The 14,444-nt window shown below is 65.6% G+C and overlaps 2 protein-coding genes and 1 long non-coding RNA gene across 3 annotated transcripts in view; 2 read left to right on the top strand and 1 right to left on the bottom strand.

Moving 5' to 3' along the window:
- The window catches only part of RAB10 (RAB10, member RAS oncogene family), a 43,199-nt gene extending 41,853 nt beyond the window's left edge, over positions 1–1,346 (top strand). Inside the window, exon 6 of the mRNA XM_064651243.1 lies at positions 915–1,346. Coding sequence (XP_064507313.1) covers positions 915–998 — 84 coding nt within the window. The 3' untranslated portion in view covers positions 999–1,346. The remainder of the gene's footprint in view (positions 1–914) is intronic.
- On the bottom strand, positions 1,053–6,038 carry LOC135412453 (uncharacterized). The gene is made up of 2 exons (XR_010429657.1): positions 4,141–6,038; positions 1,053–4,037 (listed from the first exon to the last, which is right to left on the bottom strand). It is a non-coding gene; the product is annotated as an uncharacterized LOC135412453 (long non-coding RNA).
- A 107-nt stretch (positions 6,039–6,145) lies between these two features.
- Positions 6,146–13,974, top strand: GAREM2 (GRB2 associated regulator of MAPK1 subtype 2). The gene is made up of 6 exons (XM_064651162.1): positions 6,146–6,330; positions 7,777–7,917; positions 9,494–9,624; positions 10,883–11,992; positions 12,572–12,738; positions 12,857–13,974. The coding sequence occupies exons 1-6, from the start codon at positions 6,219–6,221 to the stop codon at positions 13,713–13,715; spliced, it is 2,520 nt and encodes an 839-aa protein (XP_064507232.1). The 5' UTR covers positions 6,146–6,218; the 3' UTR covers positions 13,716–13,974.
- Positions 13,975–14,444: the final 470 nt, after the last annotated feature.

Below are 14,444 nucleotides of genomic sequence, written 5' to 3'. Positions count from 1 at the left end.
CTCCTGCTCGAGTGAACCCCATCCCGAGCCTCATCCCTGCCTCCCTCCTCCCTCCCACGGGAACGCTGCTGGCAGTGTCACCCCCTTGTCACTGCAGCTCTCAGTCCTTTCCTAATCAGTTTTTGACAAGCTCTATGTGAGGGACTGGGTGAGAATCCCTGGCCTTTGGTAAACAGGAGGTTGGGCTACAAATCACACCGACCCTTTGGACCTTAAATCTTCATTTCTGGCCTCTGTAATTGTCTGAACATCTGGGGGGTTCTTTGGCAAGGCTGTGACAGAGAGTTAAAAAAGGAATAGAGAGACTCAAGTGTGTGTGGAGTTCAGTTGAGGTTCGTTTCCAAGCAGCTGGAAGGAGATGTTGGTGTGGGATCAAACCCACTCGAGGGGTTTTTGCTCTGGTCCCGCTGGGTTCCATCCTGTGATGTGGAGGAATCCGTGTGTCCTCTGCCTCGGGAGCTGCTGTCCTGAGGAGCAGGAAGCAGAGCTTGGAACAGCCCCTCTTTATCCATAAAAACTGTGGTTTTTGAAGGTCATTAGTTCACATAATTTGAGTTCAGCTCGTGTTGGTTGCAGGCTGGGATTTATTTACTCCGCCGAGTCCAGCGCCAGCTCCGAGCACGGGAACTAAAATAGTTCCATCGACTTTGGGGTGGTCCAAGCTCAAACACTGGGGTTTTTTTTCCCAGTTGTTTATTTAAAACAAACCCAACAACAACAAAAAACCACCCTTAGATTGGTTTTCCACGCCTGTGCTGGAGCAGGGGGAGGATCCCCTGCCTTTCTGTGGAGCTCTTTGTGCGCGGTTCGTTCCCCGCTGATGTCAGTCCCCTGTCAGTCCCCTGTCAGTCCCCGGCTCTCCAGCTCCCAGGATCTCCCGAGCCCTCTAACTGTTCTCACTTGTTTCCTTGCAGACCCCTGTAAAAGAGCCCAACAGTGAAAATGTAGATATCAGCAGTGGCGGTGGGGTGACGGGCTGGAAGAGCAAGTGCTGCTGAACCTTCTCCTCTCTCACCAATCGCCACCCACCGCCCCTTTTTTCTCGCTGCAAAACAAACCACTCTGCCCGTTTTTTAACCTTAAACCGATGTTTTGTTCCTCATCTTAACGAGCTCCTGCCTCTCCCCCCTGGTTTTCCGGCTAGGACAGCTTTGCCTACTCCAGTTTTCTCAACCACATGTATAGGAAATCCATCTCCGTGACTTCATCTTTCCGCGTTCCTGCTCAACTCACCACCACGTTTGGGTTGTACGATGGCCCCGTCCCTCCTGCCATTAAACCCCAGAGCAATCATACTCAACTCTTCTGCAAATTGTATAAGAATAAAAGTTAGAATTAACAATTGATTTTGTACAACGGTGGAATTTTCTGTCATGGATCATGTGCTTGAGTCCCCGTGTCCTCTAGACGCATCAGCAAGAGCCAGGAAAACACTCATTTTTCGCCTTGAGTCCATGAGTGGGGTTTCTTTGTCCTGTGCCTTATGTGGAAAAAGGAACTTTTATTTTCACTTTCTTTTCTTTTTTTTTTCTGGTGGAAGCATGTGCAGGAGACATCCCATCCCCCCGTGCCATTGAGTCCCGACCTCTGTAGTGATTGCTTTCCGTACCCGTTGGTGTCATGCATCGAGGACAAAGGGTGGTGCAAAACAAAAAGCAGAACCCCTGTAACCTGCTGTGTCTCCTCTTGGCGATCCCGCCGCTCCCAACTCCTCCCGCTGCCATTTTCTTTTCTCACTTTGCCGCTCTTTCCTTTTTTTTTGGTTGTTTTATTTTTATTTTTTTTTTTTGTTGTTTTTTTTGGTTTTCTGTTGGTTTTTTTTTTTTGCCTGCATGCTGCTTCGAGATTTGCATTTCTTCATGGTGTGATGTGTTAATGAAAAGGATGGCAACGCGGAGTGTTTGCCAAAAAAACTTTAATGCAAAGCACTGATTTAGCTCCCGAGGTAACGATGTGGAGATCCCGACTAACCCACCCCTCTAGGCGTGTCCGTCATAGCGACCCCCCCCTGCACAGCCCCCCCTATGGAAGAGTTATTTGCATGCACTAGTTTCTCTGGAGGGTGATGTGGTTGTCTACTTTCTGTGTATGAATATAACATGCGACTCCCAGACTGACAGCAGTTAATTAATTAATTAATTGACACGAGCTCCGAGGGTCTCTCCCCGGCAGCCGCTCCGAGGGGTTCGGGAGCCGAGCGGAACCGGATGGGGAAGAGAAAGGAAGAGAGGAGAAGAACCAAACCGGCCGGTCGGCAGTTTAATTTATTACCTCCCTGCGAACGTTCCACTCCGCGGCGCTGGCGGCCGAGCGGGGCCAGCCCTGCCCTGGATCCCGACGCTCTGGGAGCTGATCCCGGCCTGGACTGGCTGTTCCAGCTCGCCTTCCTGTGCTGCTGTCACCCGTGGCCGGGGGGCTGTCACCCTGCCTGAAGGAGGGCTCAGTTCTGCCGGTCCCAGAGCCCGCGGGAGCCGCCGCGTTCGATCCGTGTTCGATCCGTGTTCGATCCCACCTGGAGCCGGAGCTCTGGCCACGGACACGCCGAGGGTGGACACGCTGCTGCCTCCCCAGCTGCTGCCTCCCCAGCCCCGCCTGCTCCTCCCGGGACGAGCCCGTGCCTCCTGGTGCCCGCGGGGCCGGGACTGGCCGGTCGGCCCTGGCGGCACTTCTGGGTAACGCTGAGTGAATTTTAATGACGAAATGACGGTGTTTCAGTGGAACTCCTCGTTTGTTCGGAGCGGCTTCCCCGGAGCGACCCGCAGAGGCGTCTCCTCCCCCTGTAGTAACTCACCGAGGTGTCTCCCGGTCCCTCTGTAGCTGGCATTTTGTCCCCGTGTGTGTTAACCCTCCCCAGGCGAGTGGCCGGCGGGGCCGGGCCGGGCGCTCAGCCTTGGGCAGAGCCCGGCCGCTTTTGGTTAAATCTGCACTTTCTAACGTGATCAAAAAGGGAAAAAAAATGGCGAATATACATCAAGGGGTTTTTTTGTATAATCCTTGTTTTAAACGTGAGCTTCTTACCCGCTTCCAGGGGCTCGGCTCCCTCCGTGTGACCCCTCTGTAGACGCTGCCGTGCCCAGTGCGAGCCCCAGGTGGAGCCCAGGCCACTCGCTGGTCCCGCCCCCGACCCCCTCCCCCTGCCCGGTTAATAAACTGAAATCTTTCTATTTGGTCTATTTTCTGTTCCTGTCCAACCACGAGCTGTACCCGCGGGCGTGGGCTCGAGCAGCACGAGTCGGTGCCGGTGCTGAAAAGAGATAAACACCCCAAAAAAAATAACGATGATGGAGGAATTTGCGGTGATTCGATTTGTGCTGGTGTCTGAACTCCCTGCTGGTCCCAGCCTGCCTGGGAAGGCCCTGCCGAGCTCCTGGCCCTGCCCACGGGGGGCTCGGCGCTGCCTTCCTGCCACAAAAACCTGTCAAAACGACTCAATCGGGCCCGACAAACCAAACCTGAGCTTGGCTCTGCCCCACGAGTGTCACGGGCCGTGGGGGCCTCGTGCCCTCGGACGGTGGAATTATAAAAACAGCATCAAGGTCTTGGATTAATTCCCATGCGACAATTTTTTACTTAATCTTTTAATATTTTTGCTACTCCACTCTGGCTTTTTATTTAAAACACATTCTTTTGTACCACTTACTGTATCAAATTGTATAAAAGATCACTGTCCCATTCTTGGTCGTACCAAGAGCAAATAAAAGCTTTTATAAACTTGCAGTGGTGACTTCCTGGGCCCCCTTGAATTCCCCCCCGGCTGCCCCTGGAGGAGGTGGGATGATTCCTCCCCCCTCCCAAACCTTCTGGAGTGGTCTGGCTGGAGGCAGAGCTGCTCCTCCTGCCTTTCCCAGAGCTGCAGGGGGTGTTTTCCGAGGGCAGGATGGTGGGAAGTGTGTCCGACACCGCTGCATCCCCACGTGGAGCCCCCGTGGGTGGGGGACACCCGGGGCTGTGAGGCCTCCACTTGGGTCTCCAGGGGGACAGGACCTTTGCCAACATTTCCAGGGAAAGCAGCTGTTCCAGCCCGTCCCTCTGCACCCCTGTTGGTCCCACAGGTGGGAAGCACAGGTGGGCTCTCCAGGATCCCCCAGTGCCATTCCAGCACTCACAGCCCAGCCCATGTCCCTCCCTCCCTGTCCTTACCGTCCCCTCTCCGACAGCCCCCGGGACTGGGGGTGTCCCTGGGTCTCCTGCAGCCTTTGGGGGGCCGGGGGTGTCACTGCCCTGCAAAACCCAGCAAGGGCCCACCCTGTGGTGGCAGAAACGTTTCTGCTGCTGCCCTTCTGCTGCCACGGTGTCCCTGTTCCCAGGGTGTCTCTGTTCCCAGGGTGTCCGTGTTCCCTCGGTGTCCCTGTTCCCTCGGTGTCCCTGTTCCCAGGGTGTCCCTGTTCCCAGGGTGTCCGTGTTCCCTCGGTGTCCCTTCTTCCACGGTGTCCCTTCTTCCACGGTGTCCCATAACCCGCGGTGTCCCCGCTGCCATGGTATCTGTGCTGCCACGGTGTCCCCGCTGTCCCAGTGTTCCCGCTGCCATGGTGTCCCTGTTCCCGTGGTGTCCCTGTTCCCATGGTGCCGGGATCCGGGAGAGGCCGGTTTTGTGCTGCTGCTGGGAATAAAGCTGTGAGTGTGTCACAGCCCCGGCAGCCCCAGGGTCCTCTCGAGGGGGGGACGGGGCCGTGGGGAGCAGCTCAGCGATCCCAAATCCCCTCGATCCCGGGGTGGGAAGGGGAGTCCCTCCGGCTCAGGGGTGGGAGCCCTGCGGAGCCATCGCTGTGAACGGGGGGGTTCTGTGTGAGGGGCTCCCAGGGGGGCTCGGGAAGGGGGGACCCGGCGGGGACCTTCCCCCACGGGCTCCCACTGTCCTGCTTGTCCTTGTCCCTGCCAGTGAGCCGTGAGTTTTCCCCATTATCCTCCTGCTGCTGTATCCTCCCTGCTCCATCCCTGCCCCTGTTCCCTCCCTGTCCCTGCTCCGTCCCTGTAGCTGCTCTGTCCCCTTCCCTGCCCCTTCCCCATCCCTGCTCCATCCCCGTTCCTGCCCCCTCTCTGTTCCTGCTTCCTCCCTGTCGCTGTTCCATCCCTGTTCCATCCAATCCCTGCCCCCCTGCTTGGCCTGGGGGTGCCTGGGGGGAGTCCGTGGGGTGGCAGGGGACAGCACACGGTGACGTGTCCCCAGGGATGGGCACTGGCCCCGCGGGCACTTTCTGCTTCCTCCCCTCCTTCATCCTCCTCATCCCGCTCTCCAGCCGCGCGGGGCTGTGGGGATACAGCCGGCAAAGGGGGGGGGACGGACACGACACCTCAGAGCTCGGCCGGGGCTTCTCAGTCCCCCCGGCTGGGAGTGAGCGCGGCCCCAGCGCGGGGGGCGCGGGGACCCCCCGGCTCGGGTGTCCCCAGCTCGGGGTGGCCGCGAGTCCCCACCTGCAGGGTCCCTGCTCGGGGTGACGTCCCTGCCGGGGGTCCCTGTGCCGGAGCTGTCCCTGCCGGGGGTCCCTGTGCCGGAGCTGTCCCTGCCGGGGGGGTTCCCGTGACGGCGATGCCCCTGTCGGGGGTCCCCCTGACTGAGGTGTCCCTGCCGGGGTCCCCCCTCTCCCCGTGCCGGTGTCATTCTCTGTGTGTGAGTGCTGGGTCGGGGGTCCCGGACGGGAGGTCGGGCTGTGGGGCGGCATCGGGGTCCCCACCTGTCCCCCACTGGTCCCTCTGTGCCCCCCGGGCCCGCAGCCCCCCCTCGGATCTCCCCCGGCAGCTCCCGGCGGCTCCGCTCCCCCGGCAGCGGGACGGGGCGGCATCGGGGGGGCCGGGGCGCCCCTCGCCCCCTTCCCTCGGCGTCAGAGGGAGCCGGACCCCCGGGACCCCGGAGGGAGCCGGGGTTGAGCCCCCCCGGGACGCGGGCGGAGCCTCCCCCGCGGGGCAGCGCGTCCCCCCCGGGGCACCCCCGGAGCGGCCCCGCCGGGGGATGCCCGGCCCGGGGGGGGGGGATGCCCGGCCCGGGGGTGGGGGATGCCCGGCCCGGGGGGGTCCCGTCGGGGGTCCCCGCCCGCCGCCGCCTCCCCCCGCCCCCGCCGGGGGGGTCCCGCCTGCCGGGGCGGGCGGGCAGGAGGGGCCGGGGGCGGGCGGGGGGCGGCTCCTCCTGCCCCGCTCCCGCCGCCCCCCGCCCCCGGCCCCGGCCCCGGCCCGGCGGCGGCGGCGATGGAGCCCGGCCCGGGGCCGGCCTGAGCCGCGATGCGATGGAGAAGCTGGCGGCGGGGCTGGCCCGGCTCCGCTGGAGCCCCGCGGCGCTGCCCCTCGACGCCATCGTGAGCCAGTGCCGCCTGCCCACCCTCGTCTGCCTCGGGCAGGGTGAGCCGGGCGGGGAGCGCGCCGGGGGGATGAAGGCTGGAGGGACGAGGAGGAGGAGGAGGAGGAGGGAGGGAGGGAGGGAGGTTGGGGTGGTGGGGAGGAGAAGGGGGGTGGGAGGAAGGCTGTGGAGGGACCGGGAGGAGGGAGAGAGGGAGGATGGAGGGACAGAGAGAGGGAGGCTGGAGTGATGAGGAGGAGGGAGGGGTGGAAGGCGGAGGGATGGGGAGGAGGGAGGGAGGAAGGCTGGAGGGTGAGGAGGAGGAGGGAGGGAGCGAGGCTGGAGTGATGGGGAAGAGGGAGAGACGAAGGATGGAGGGACCAGGAGGAGGGAGGGAGGGAGGCTGGAGGGACGAAGAGGAGAGAGGGAGGCTGGAGTGATGATGAGGAAGGAGGAGTGGAGGGCAGAGGGATGGGGAGGAGGGAGGAAGGCTTGAGAATGAGGAGGAGGAGGAAGGAAGGCTTGGAGGGGGAGATGGAAGGTGGAGGGACAAGGGGGAAGATAGGAAAGATAGAGAGGTGAGGAGGAGGAATGAAGACTGGAGAGGTGAGGAAGAGGAGGGAGGAAGGCTAGAGGAATGGAGAGGAGAGAGAAAGGGTAGATGGAGGCCAGAGGGATGAGGAAGAGGAGGGAGGAAAGCTGGAGGGATGAGGAGGAAGGAGAGGGGAAGGCTGGAAGGAGGCTGGAGGATGAGAAAGGAGGAAGACTGGAGGGACCAGGAGAAGGAAGGGAGTCCGATGTGAGGAGGAGGAAGGAGAGAGGAAGGCCGGGGGGCGGGTGAGACGTGCCCAAGCTGCTGTCCCGGGTCCAGGGCTGGTCGGATCCCCCTGGGCCGGGGGGGTTGAGGCCGAGGGCTGCCCCTCACGGGGGTCCCCGCGCTCCTGCCCGGTGGGGGTGAGGGGGGGGGTGTGGGGCAGCCCCTCTCCCCCCCCATGAGCCCAGCGCTGGTCCCCCTTGTCACCCTTCCCCGGTGACACTCTGGAGCTGCTGGCACGGGCTGGCACCCACCGTGTCCCCTCCCCACCCTCCGCGGGACACGGCCTGGCTGGGGGGGGTCCCGGCTGTGCCCCCCTGCCCGGGCGGGGGTGGTGGTGTGGGGTTCGGGGAGCGGGGGGCGCAGGGGCAGTGTCCGTGGCAGTGTCCGTGGCAGTGTCCCCTCGGGAGCGGGGCCCACCCGGGCACAGGGGGGTGCCGGGGGCCCTGGGGGGGTTTCGGGGTGCCGCGACAGGGGTGCGGGGGGGGGGGGGGGCCCGCGCCGGCTCCGGCTCAATAAACTTCTTGTTTGCGGCGGCTGCAGCTTTTCAGGGGGGACAAAGAAATTGTTTCCCGGGCAACTGGCGGCTCTTGGCAGCGGCACCTGCTCATCCCGCGCTCCGTCCCCTCCGTCCGGCGGCGCCCGGGGGGGCAGGGGGGGTCCCGGGGGTGGTGACAGCCCTGTCCCCCCGCAGGGGAGCGCGTGGAGGGGGTGACGGCCCAGGACGTGCTGCTGGTCCACTCGTGCCGGCAGTGGACCACGGTGACGGCGCACAGCCTGGAGGAGGGACACTACGTCATCGGCCCCAAAATCGACATCCCGCTCCAGTACCCAGGTGGGGCCACGGCGGGAACGGTGTCCCGGGGCAGCGGGGCCGGGCCCGGCCCCTCCGCCCGCGGCCGCTGCGCTGGGGCTGCTCCAGGAGCTGCGCTGGTTTGGGGGGCTGCGAACCCCCCACCCTGCCCCGCCGGGGCTGCACAGGGGGCTGGCAGGGACAGGGACAAGGGTGGGGTGGGATGGGATGGGATGGGATGGGATGGGATGGGATGGGATGGGATGCAGGCAGGGACAGGGATGGGGTAGGATGGGATAGAGTTGGGAACGGGAGAGGAGTGAGGATGGGATGGGACAGGAGGCAGGGATGAGCTGGGATGGGGAATGGATGGGAACAGGGACGGTGATGAGGATGGAATGGGCTGAGGAGGAGCTGGGACTGGGAGGAGGATGAGGACGGTGGTGCGGAGGAGAATGGGGCCGGGATGAGGACGCGGACGGGCTGGGATGAGGATGGGAAGGGGCTGGGATGAGGATGGGAAGGGGCCGGGATGAGGATGGGAAGGGGCCGGGATGAGGATGGGAAGGGGCCGGGATGAGGATGGGAAGGGGCCGGGATGAGGATGGGAAGGGGCCGGGATGAGGATGGGAAGGGGCTGGGATGAGGATGGGAAGGGGCTGGGATGAGGATGGGAAGGGGCTGGGGCCGGCAGTGCAGACGGAGGTGCTGAGCTGCCGGCGGCCGCCGCAGCCGGAGCCTTAACGAGCCCTGTAAGTGGTGCCCGGCGGTAATGAGTGCTGCTGATAAATAAATGATGGGCAGTGGAGCGGGGGAGGGGGTAATCACGGGGCCCGGGGGATGAGCAGGGGAGGGCCGGGCGCTGTGTTAACAACCTTCGGGGGCTCGGCCGAGCCCCCGGCACGAGGGGCTGACCCCGCTCCAGCCCCGGCGCCCGCGTGTGCCCCCGGGGCGGGCGAGGGGCCGCCGTGCCCGGCTCCCCCCGGCGAGGGGCCGCGGCCGCGCCTGGCGCGGGCAGGGGGGGATTAATATTCCCCTCAGGTCCGTCCCCGCCAGCCGATGCCGCCGGCGGCGCTTTGGCCGCGGCCGCAGCTCCCCCCGCGCCCGCTCCCGCCTCTCCCTCCCGCTGCCGAGCCCCCGGGCCCCCTCCCAGGCCCCCTCCCCGGGGCTCTCCCACTCGAGGCGTGGGGCAGAGAGGGGGCTCCGTGTCCTGGCGCGGCTGGAGCCTGGTTTGGGGGTTTTTCGGGGGTAATGGGCACCCTTTTCAATTTTGGCTGCTCCGTGTGAGTCCCTCCATTCACAGGGACGCTTCTGGGGGGGCCCTGCAGCTCTCGGGGGGTGATGAGTGGCAGTGCCAAGACACTCCGTGTGCCCCCCCGGGTGCTGCTGTGGGGGTTGCAGGGACTGGGGGTGCTCTGGGGTCCCCCTGCAGCACCTGGACACTGGTGAAGCCCACGGAAATGTCCCCAAATGAGTGGTGGGGACCCCAGGCCGTCCTCGGGGGTGGCTGCTGCCCCCAGAGGGGCTGTGCTGGCCCGAGGGGGGTGACTGCAGGTCCCCGGGACAAGTGCTGGAGCCGGGCTCCTCTCACCTCCGTGGGATTGGGGGTCCCCCGCAGGGAAGTTCAAGCTGCTGGACCAGGACCGGGACATCCGTGAGCCTGTGCAGTACTTCAACAGCGTGGAGGAGGTGGCCAGCACCTTCCCAGACCGCATCTTCGTCATGGAGGCCATCACCTTCAGCGTCAAGGTCCGTGGGGACAGCGGGGCACGGGGCTGGGGCAGCAGGGGACAGTGCAGGGGCAGCAGGGGACAGTGCAGGGGCAGCAGGGGACACTGCAGGGGCAGCAGGGGACACTGCAGGGACAGCAGGGACTGGTGGTGGGAACTCAGGGGACACTGGGGACAGTGGTGGGACAGGAGGGGAATGTCAGGAGGGGGGGTGAGGCAGCAGGGGTCGGTGGTGGGACATCAGGAGATGATAGTGGGACATCAGGAGAGGACGGTGGGACAGCAGGGAATGGTGGTGGGATGTCAGGGCACGTGGTGGGACTTTGTGTGTCACTGGTGGGTTGTCAGGAGAGAACAGTGGGACGGCAGGGAGTGGTGGTGGGTCATGATGAGCTCGTGGTGGGACATCAAGAGGTGGCAGTGGGACATCAAGAGGTAGCAGTGGGACATCAGGAGTAGGTTGTGGGACAGTGGGGGCAGTGGTGGGACATCAGGGCAGGGTGGTGGAAATAAGGGGTGTGGGGAAAGAAGAGCTCAGTGGTGGAACATCAAGAGAGGATGGTGGGACACCAGGGGATGGTGGTGGGGTGTCAGGGGGTGGTGGTGGGACGTCAGGGGGTGGTGGTGGGACGTCAGGGGATGGTGGTGGGACGTCAGGGGATGGTGGTGGGACGTCAGGGGATGGTGGTGGGACATCAGGGGATGGTGGTGGGGTGTCAGGGGGTGTGGTGGGACTCTGTGGGTCACTGATGGGGTGTCAGGAGAGAACAATAGGACAGCAGGGTACATTACAGGGTAATTGTGGGATGTCAGGGGTAGGTTGCAGGACAACAGGGATGGTGGTGGGACATTATAGGATAGTGGTGGGACATCAGGGTGGTGGTGGGACATTACAACATAGTGGTGGGATGTCAGGGATGGTGGTGGGACATTACAGCCCAGGATAGTGGTGGGATGCCAGGGGTGGTGGTGGGACATTACAGGGTAGTGGTGGGACATCAGGAGTGGTGGTGGGACATTACAGGGTAGTGGTGGGACATTACAGGGTAGTGGTGGGACATTACAGGGTAGTGGTGGGACATCAGGGGTGGTGGTGGGACATTATAGGGTAGTGGTGGGATGCCAGGGGTGGTGGTGGGACATTACAGGGCAGTGGTGGGATGTCAGGGACGGTGGTGGGACATTACAGGGCAGTGGTGGGACATCAGGGGTGGTGGTGGGATGCCGAGGGCCCTGGCAGAGCAGGAGTCTCTCTCCCGTCGGGCTGCCCCGGGCAGGTGGTGTCGGGGGAGTTCAGCGAGGACAGCGAGGTTTACAACTTCACGCTGAACGCGGGGGACGAGCTGACGCTGATGGGGCAGGCGGAGATCCTCTGCGCCAAGACCGTGAAGGAGAAGTCGCGCTTCAACACCCTCCTGCGCAAGCTGGGCAAGGCGGCGCCGGCGGCGGGGGCGCGGCAGGTGAAGGGCAAGATGCCGTGTCTGATCTGCATGAACCACCGCACCAACGAGAGCCTGAGCCTGCCCTTCCAGTGCAAGGGCCGCTTCAGCACGCGCAGCCCGCTGGAGCTGCGGCTGCAGGAGGGCGAGCACACCATCCGCAGCATCATCGAGAAGGTGCGGCTGCCCGTGAACGTGGCCGTGCCGAGCCGGCCCGCCCGCAACCCCTACGACCTGCACGCCATCCGCGAGGGGCACTGCTACAAGCTGGTCAGCATCATCTCCAAGACGGTGGTGCTGTGCTGCATCCTGCGCCGCGACGAGCTGGTGCCCTTCCACTTCCTGCTGCTGACCGACATGCCCCGCTTCCAGCTGCCCGAGGGGCTGCTGGCCGGGGACCCGCAGCTGGAGAAGCTGCTGCGGGACAGCGCCGCGTATTGCCAGGACCGCTTCAACCCCGACGAGTACTCGCGGGCCGTGCGGGAGGCCAAGCCGGACTTGCTGGAGGAATGTGCCAGCCCGCGGCGCCTGCGGCTCTGCCTGCCCGCCTGCGCCCGCGACGAGCTCAGCCAGCCCCTCCAGCGCCTCTCCCTCTGTGCCTGCGGCTCCCGGGAGCCTCCCCGGGAGCCCCTCGCCCGCTGCCACGGACCGCGGGGCCTCGGCGGGGCCGCCCCCCGCCCGCCGCTGCCCGACTTCCCCGACCCCGACCGCGAGTACATGACGCCCGACTGGGCCGAGCCCGAGTTCAGGACTCAGGAGCCGCTGGAGATCCCCTACGAGGAGCTCTGGAGCAATCCCGGCCCGGAGGGTTGCTGCGAGCTGGGCGGCACCGGCGGCCGGCCGGACCTGGTGTCCTTCGGGGCCGTCCCCGCGCTGAGCCCCGCGCACCGCCCCGGGGACGAGCCCCGCGGGGACACCCCGCCCCCGGTGCCACCCAAATCGGAGGCGGTAAGAGCCGCGGCCCTGTCCCCAGGGGTGGGGAATGACAGCCCTGGGAGTCCCTCGGCCAGCTCACGGCTCGGGGACCCCCACGGCACAACCAGTCCCACGGCAGGGCCAGCCCGACCCCCCGCCCGGGCTCTGGGCTCCGAACCCTGTCCCCTGGTCTGGGGGTCCCTCCCCAGCTCTGCTTGGTCACCCAAATCCTCTTCGGTCCCCGGTTCCCCAGGGCTCCCCATCGCCACGGGGCACCCGAATCCTCAGGGACACCCTTGTGCCGCGGGGTCCCCGCTCCCCAGGGCTCTGCACCATGGGGGGATCTGAAGCTCTTGGCCTTCCCAGCGCCGCGGGGCACCCGAATCCTCTGGTTCTTCCCTGCACAACACAGCACCCAAAATTTCAGGCTCCCCTTCACCACGGAGTACCCACATTTTCGGGGGCTTCCCTCGCCAGGCAGCGCACGGGTCCCAGATCTCCCCGCTGGCACCCAGAGCTTCCCGGCTCCCCCAGGGCCGGCCGCCCCCGAGCCCCGCCATCACCCCCAGCCGCGGTGCCCGGGGGTCTGACGGCGCTCGCCCCCGTTTACAGGTGAAGGAGGAGTGCCGGCTGCTGAACGCGCCCCCCGTGCCGCCCCGGGGCAGCCGCGCCCCGGGCCCCTGCAGCCCCCCGGCCCCGCTGCGCTGCCCGAAGCTGGCAGCGCCCGCGCCCTCGCCCAGCCCCAGCCTCTCCTACTACTCCTCGGGGCTCCACGACGGGTGAGTGGCTCCGGGGACGCGGCGGTGCCGGGGCGGGGGTGGGCTGGCGGGTTGACAGCCGGGGGTGGGGGGTCCCCGGTGGGGACGGGGCGATGGTGACGCTCCCCTTCCCCGGCAGGTCGGCCCCGCGGAGCGGCAGCGGTTCGCCCTCGCCCGACGCCTACTCCCTGTACTGCTACCCCTGCACTTGGGGCGACTGCAAGGCCGGGGAGCCCCCCGGGCGCCCGCTGCCCCCCGCCGCGGCCCAGCCGCCGCCCGGCTCCTGGTCCGAGCCCTGGGCATACGCCGAGCCGGGCGCCGGGGCGGGCAGCGCCTGCTCCACGCCGCTGCCGGGGGCCGACCCGCCCCTGAAGCCCTTCCGCAGCTGCCCCCGCCTCAAGCCCCCGCACCCCCAAAAGCGCTTTGCCCCCTTCGGGGCCCTCAACCCCTTCGCCGGCCCGGCCGAGTGGCCGGAGAGCCCCGAGTGGTCCAAAGCACCTTCGGCCCCGGCCGTCCCCCCCTCCTCCTCCTCGCCGGAGCCCTTCGCCCCCCTCGAGGAGCCGGCGGCCCCTCCGCGGCCCCCCAAGGGTTTGGACGGGGACGGCATCGTCATCCGGGGGGCGTCCCCGCTGTCCCCCGCCGTCCTGCGCGGGGCCGAGGGCGTGGCCCGCCTGTACCTGGCCCAGGGCGTCATCGAGGTGCCGCCGGCGGCGCGGGGGGACGGGGGGGCCTCGGCGGCCGCCCCCCGGCCCGGCGGGGACGGCCCGGCCTGGCTGCCCCCCGCCGACCTGTCGGCCCTGTCGCTGGAGGAGGTGTCCAAGTGCCTGCGCTTCATCGGCCTCTCCGAGGACGTCGTGAGCTTCTTCGCCCGCGAGCGCATCGACGGCAGCATCTTCGTGCAGCTCAGCGAGGAGATCCTGGCCGACGACTTCCGCCTCACCAAGCTCCAGGTGAAGAAGATCATGCAGTTCATCAAGGGCTGGCGCCCCAAGATCTAACCCCGCGCTGGGGACCCCCTGCCCCGGGAGGTCCCCGAGGCGCTTGGACCTCGCCCCGTTCCTGTCCCTGCTCCGATGGGGCGGCGTCAGGGGGTTCTCCTCCCCCAGAAGCTCGGCCCCATTGCCCAGCCCTCCCCCCTTCCCATTTTAACACTGGACAGTAATTTTGGCCCCAACGGGCTGGAAAACACTGGATTTTGCGTTGACTGGTTTAACTTAATCCTTGTGGATTAGCACAATAAACGTACGGGAGTAACGAGCTGCTGGAGAAGGCCCTTGCTTGGGGAAGAGGGAAAGAGGGCACAGGGGGGGAGGGAGGCTCTGGGGGTCTCTCCCATCCTTGCAGACCCCTCCCACCTGTGAAGGGGCTCGTGCCCCTTCAAGGGAAGATGTTACTCGTGGAGCTGTTTTGCCCTGGGGCTTTGAGAAACCAGCAGAGAGGCGACAGGCAGAGCAGCCCCTCCCGGGCCCAGCCCTGCCACGGCGCAGGAGAACGGCTGGAAGCTGGAAAGGAAGCCAGGGATGGAAGGGGGGGGTGGGCCAGTGACAGGTGCCCAGAGATTTAAAACCTTTTAGTTTAACTTGAGCTCTCCCCACGGGGGACCCTTCTGGCCTTTGGCTGCTCGCTCTGCAATTACAGGCGGGTCCATCTGCCGGGATCACCCACCGGGATCGCCCGCGGCAGCGCTCAGGGCCAGACGGAGCCAGAGGCTCCTCACAGCCCCCGAG

This window comes from Pseudopipra pipra, chromosome 3 (assembly GCF_036250125.1).
Source record: "Pseudopipra pipra isolate bDixPip1 chromosome 3, bDixPip1.hap1, whole genome shotgun sequence".
Classification (NCBI taxonomy): Eukaryota; Metazoa; Chordata; class Aves; order Passeriformes; family Pipridae; genus Pseudopipra; species Pseudopipra pipra.
This window is presented reverse-complemented; position numbering and strand designations above follow the sequence as displayed.

Bases quoted from the DNA above. Each gene is read 5' to 3' on its own strand.
- GAREM2 (XM_064651162.1), top strand. From the start codon at position 6,219: ATGGAGAAGCTGGCGGCGGGGCTGGCCCGGCTCCGCTGGAGCCCCGCG. The intron at 6,331-7,776 runs GTGAGCCGGGCG...GTCCCCCCGCAG, and splicing joins CCTCGTCTGCCTCGGGCAGG to GGGAGCGCGTGGAGGGGGTG. The intron at 7,918-9,493 runs GTGGGGCCACGG...GGTCCCCCGCAG, and splicing joins CATCCCGCTCCAGTACCCAG to GGAAGTTCAAGCTGCTGGAC.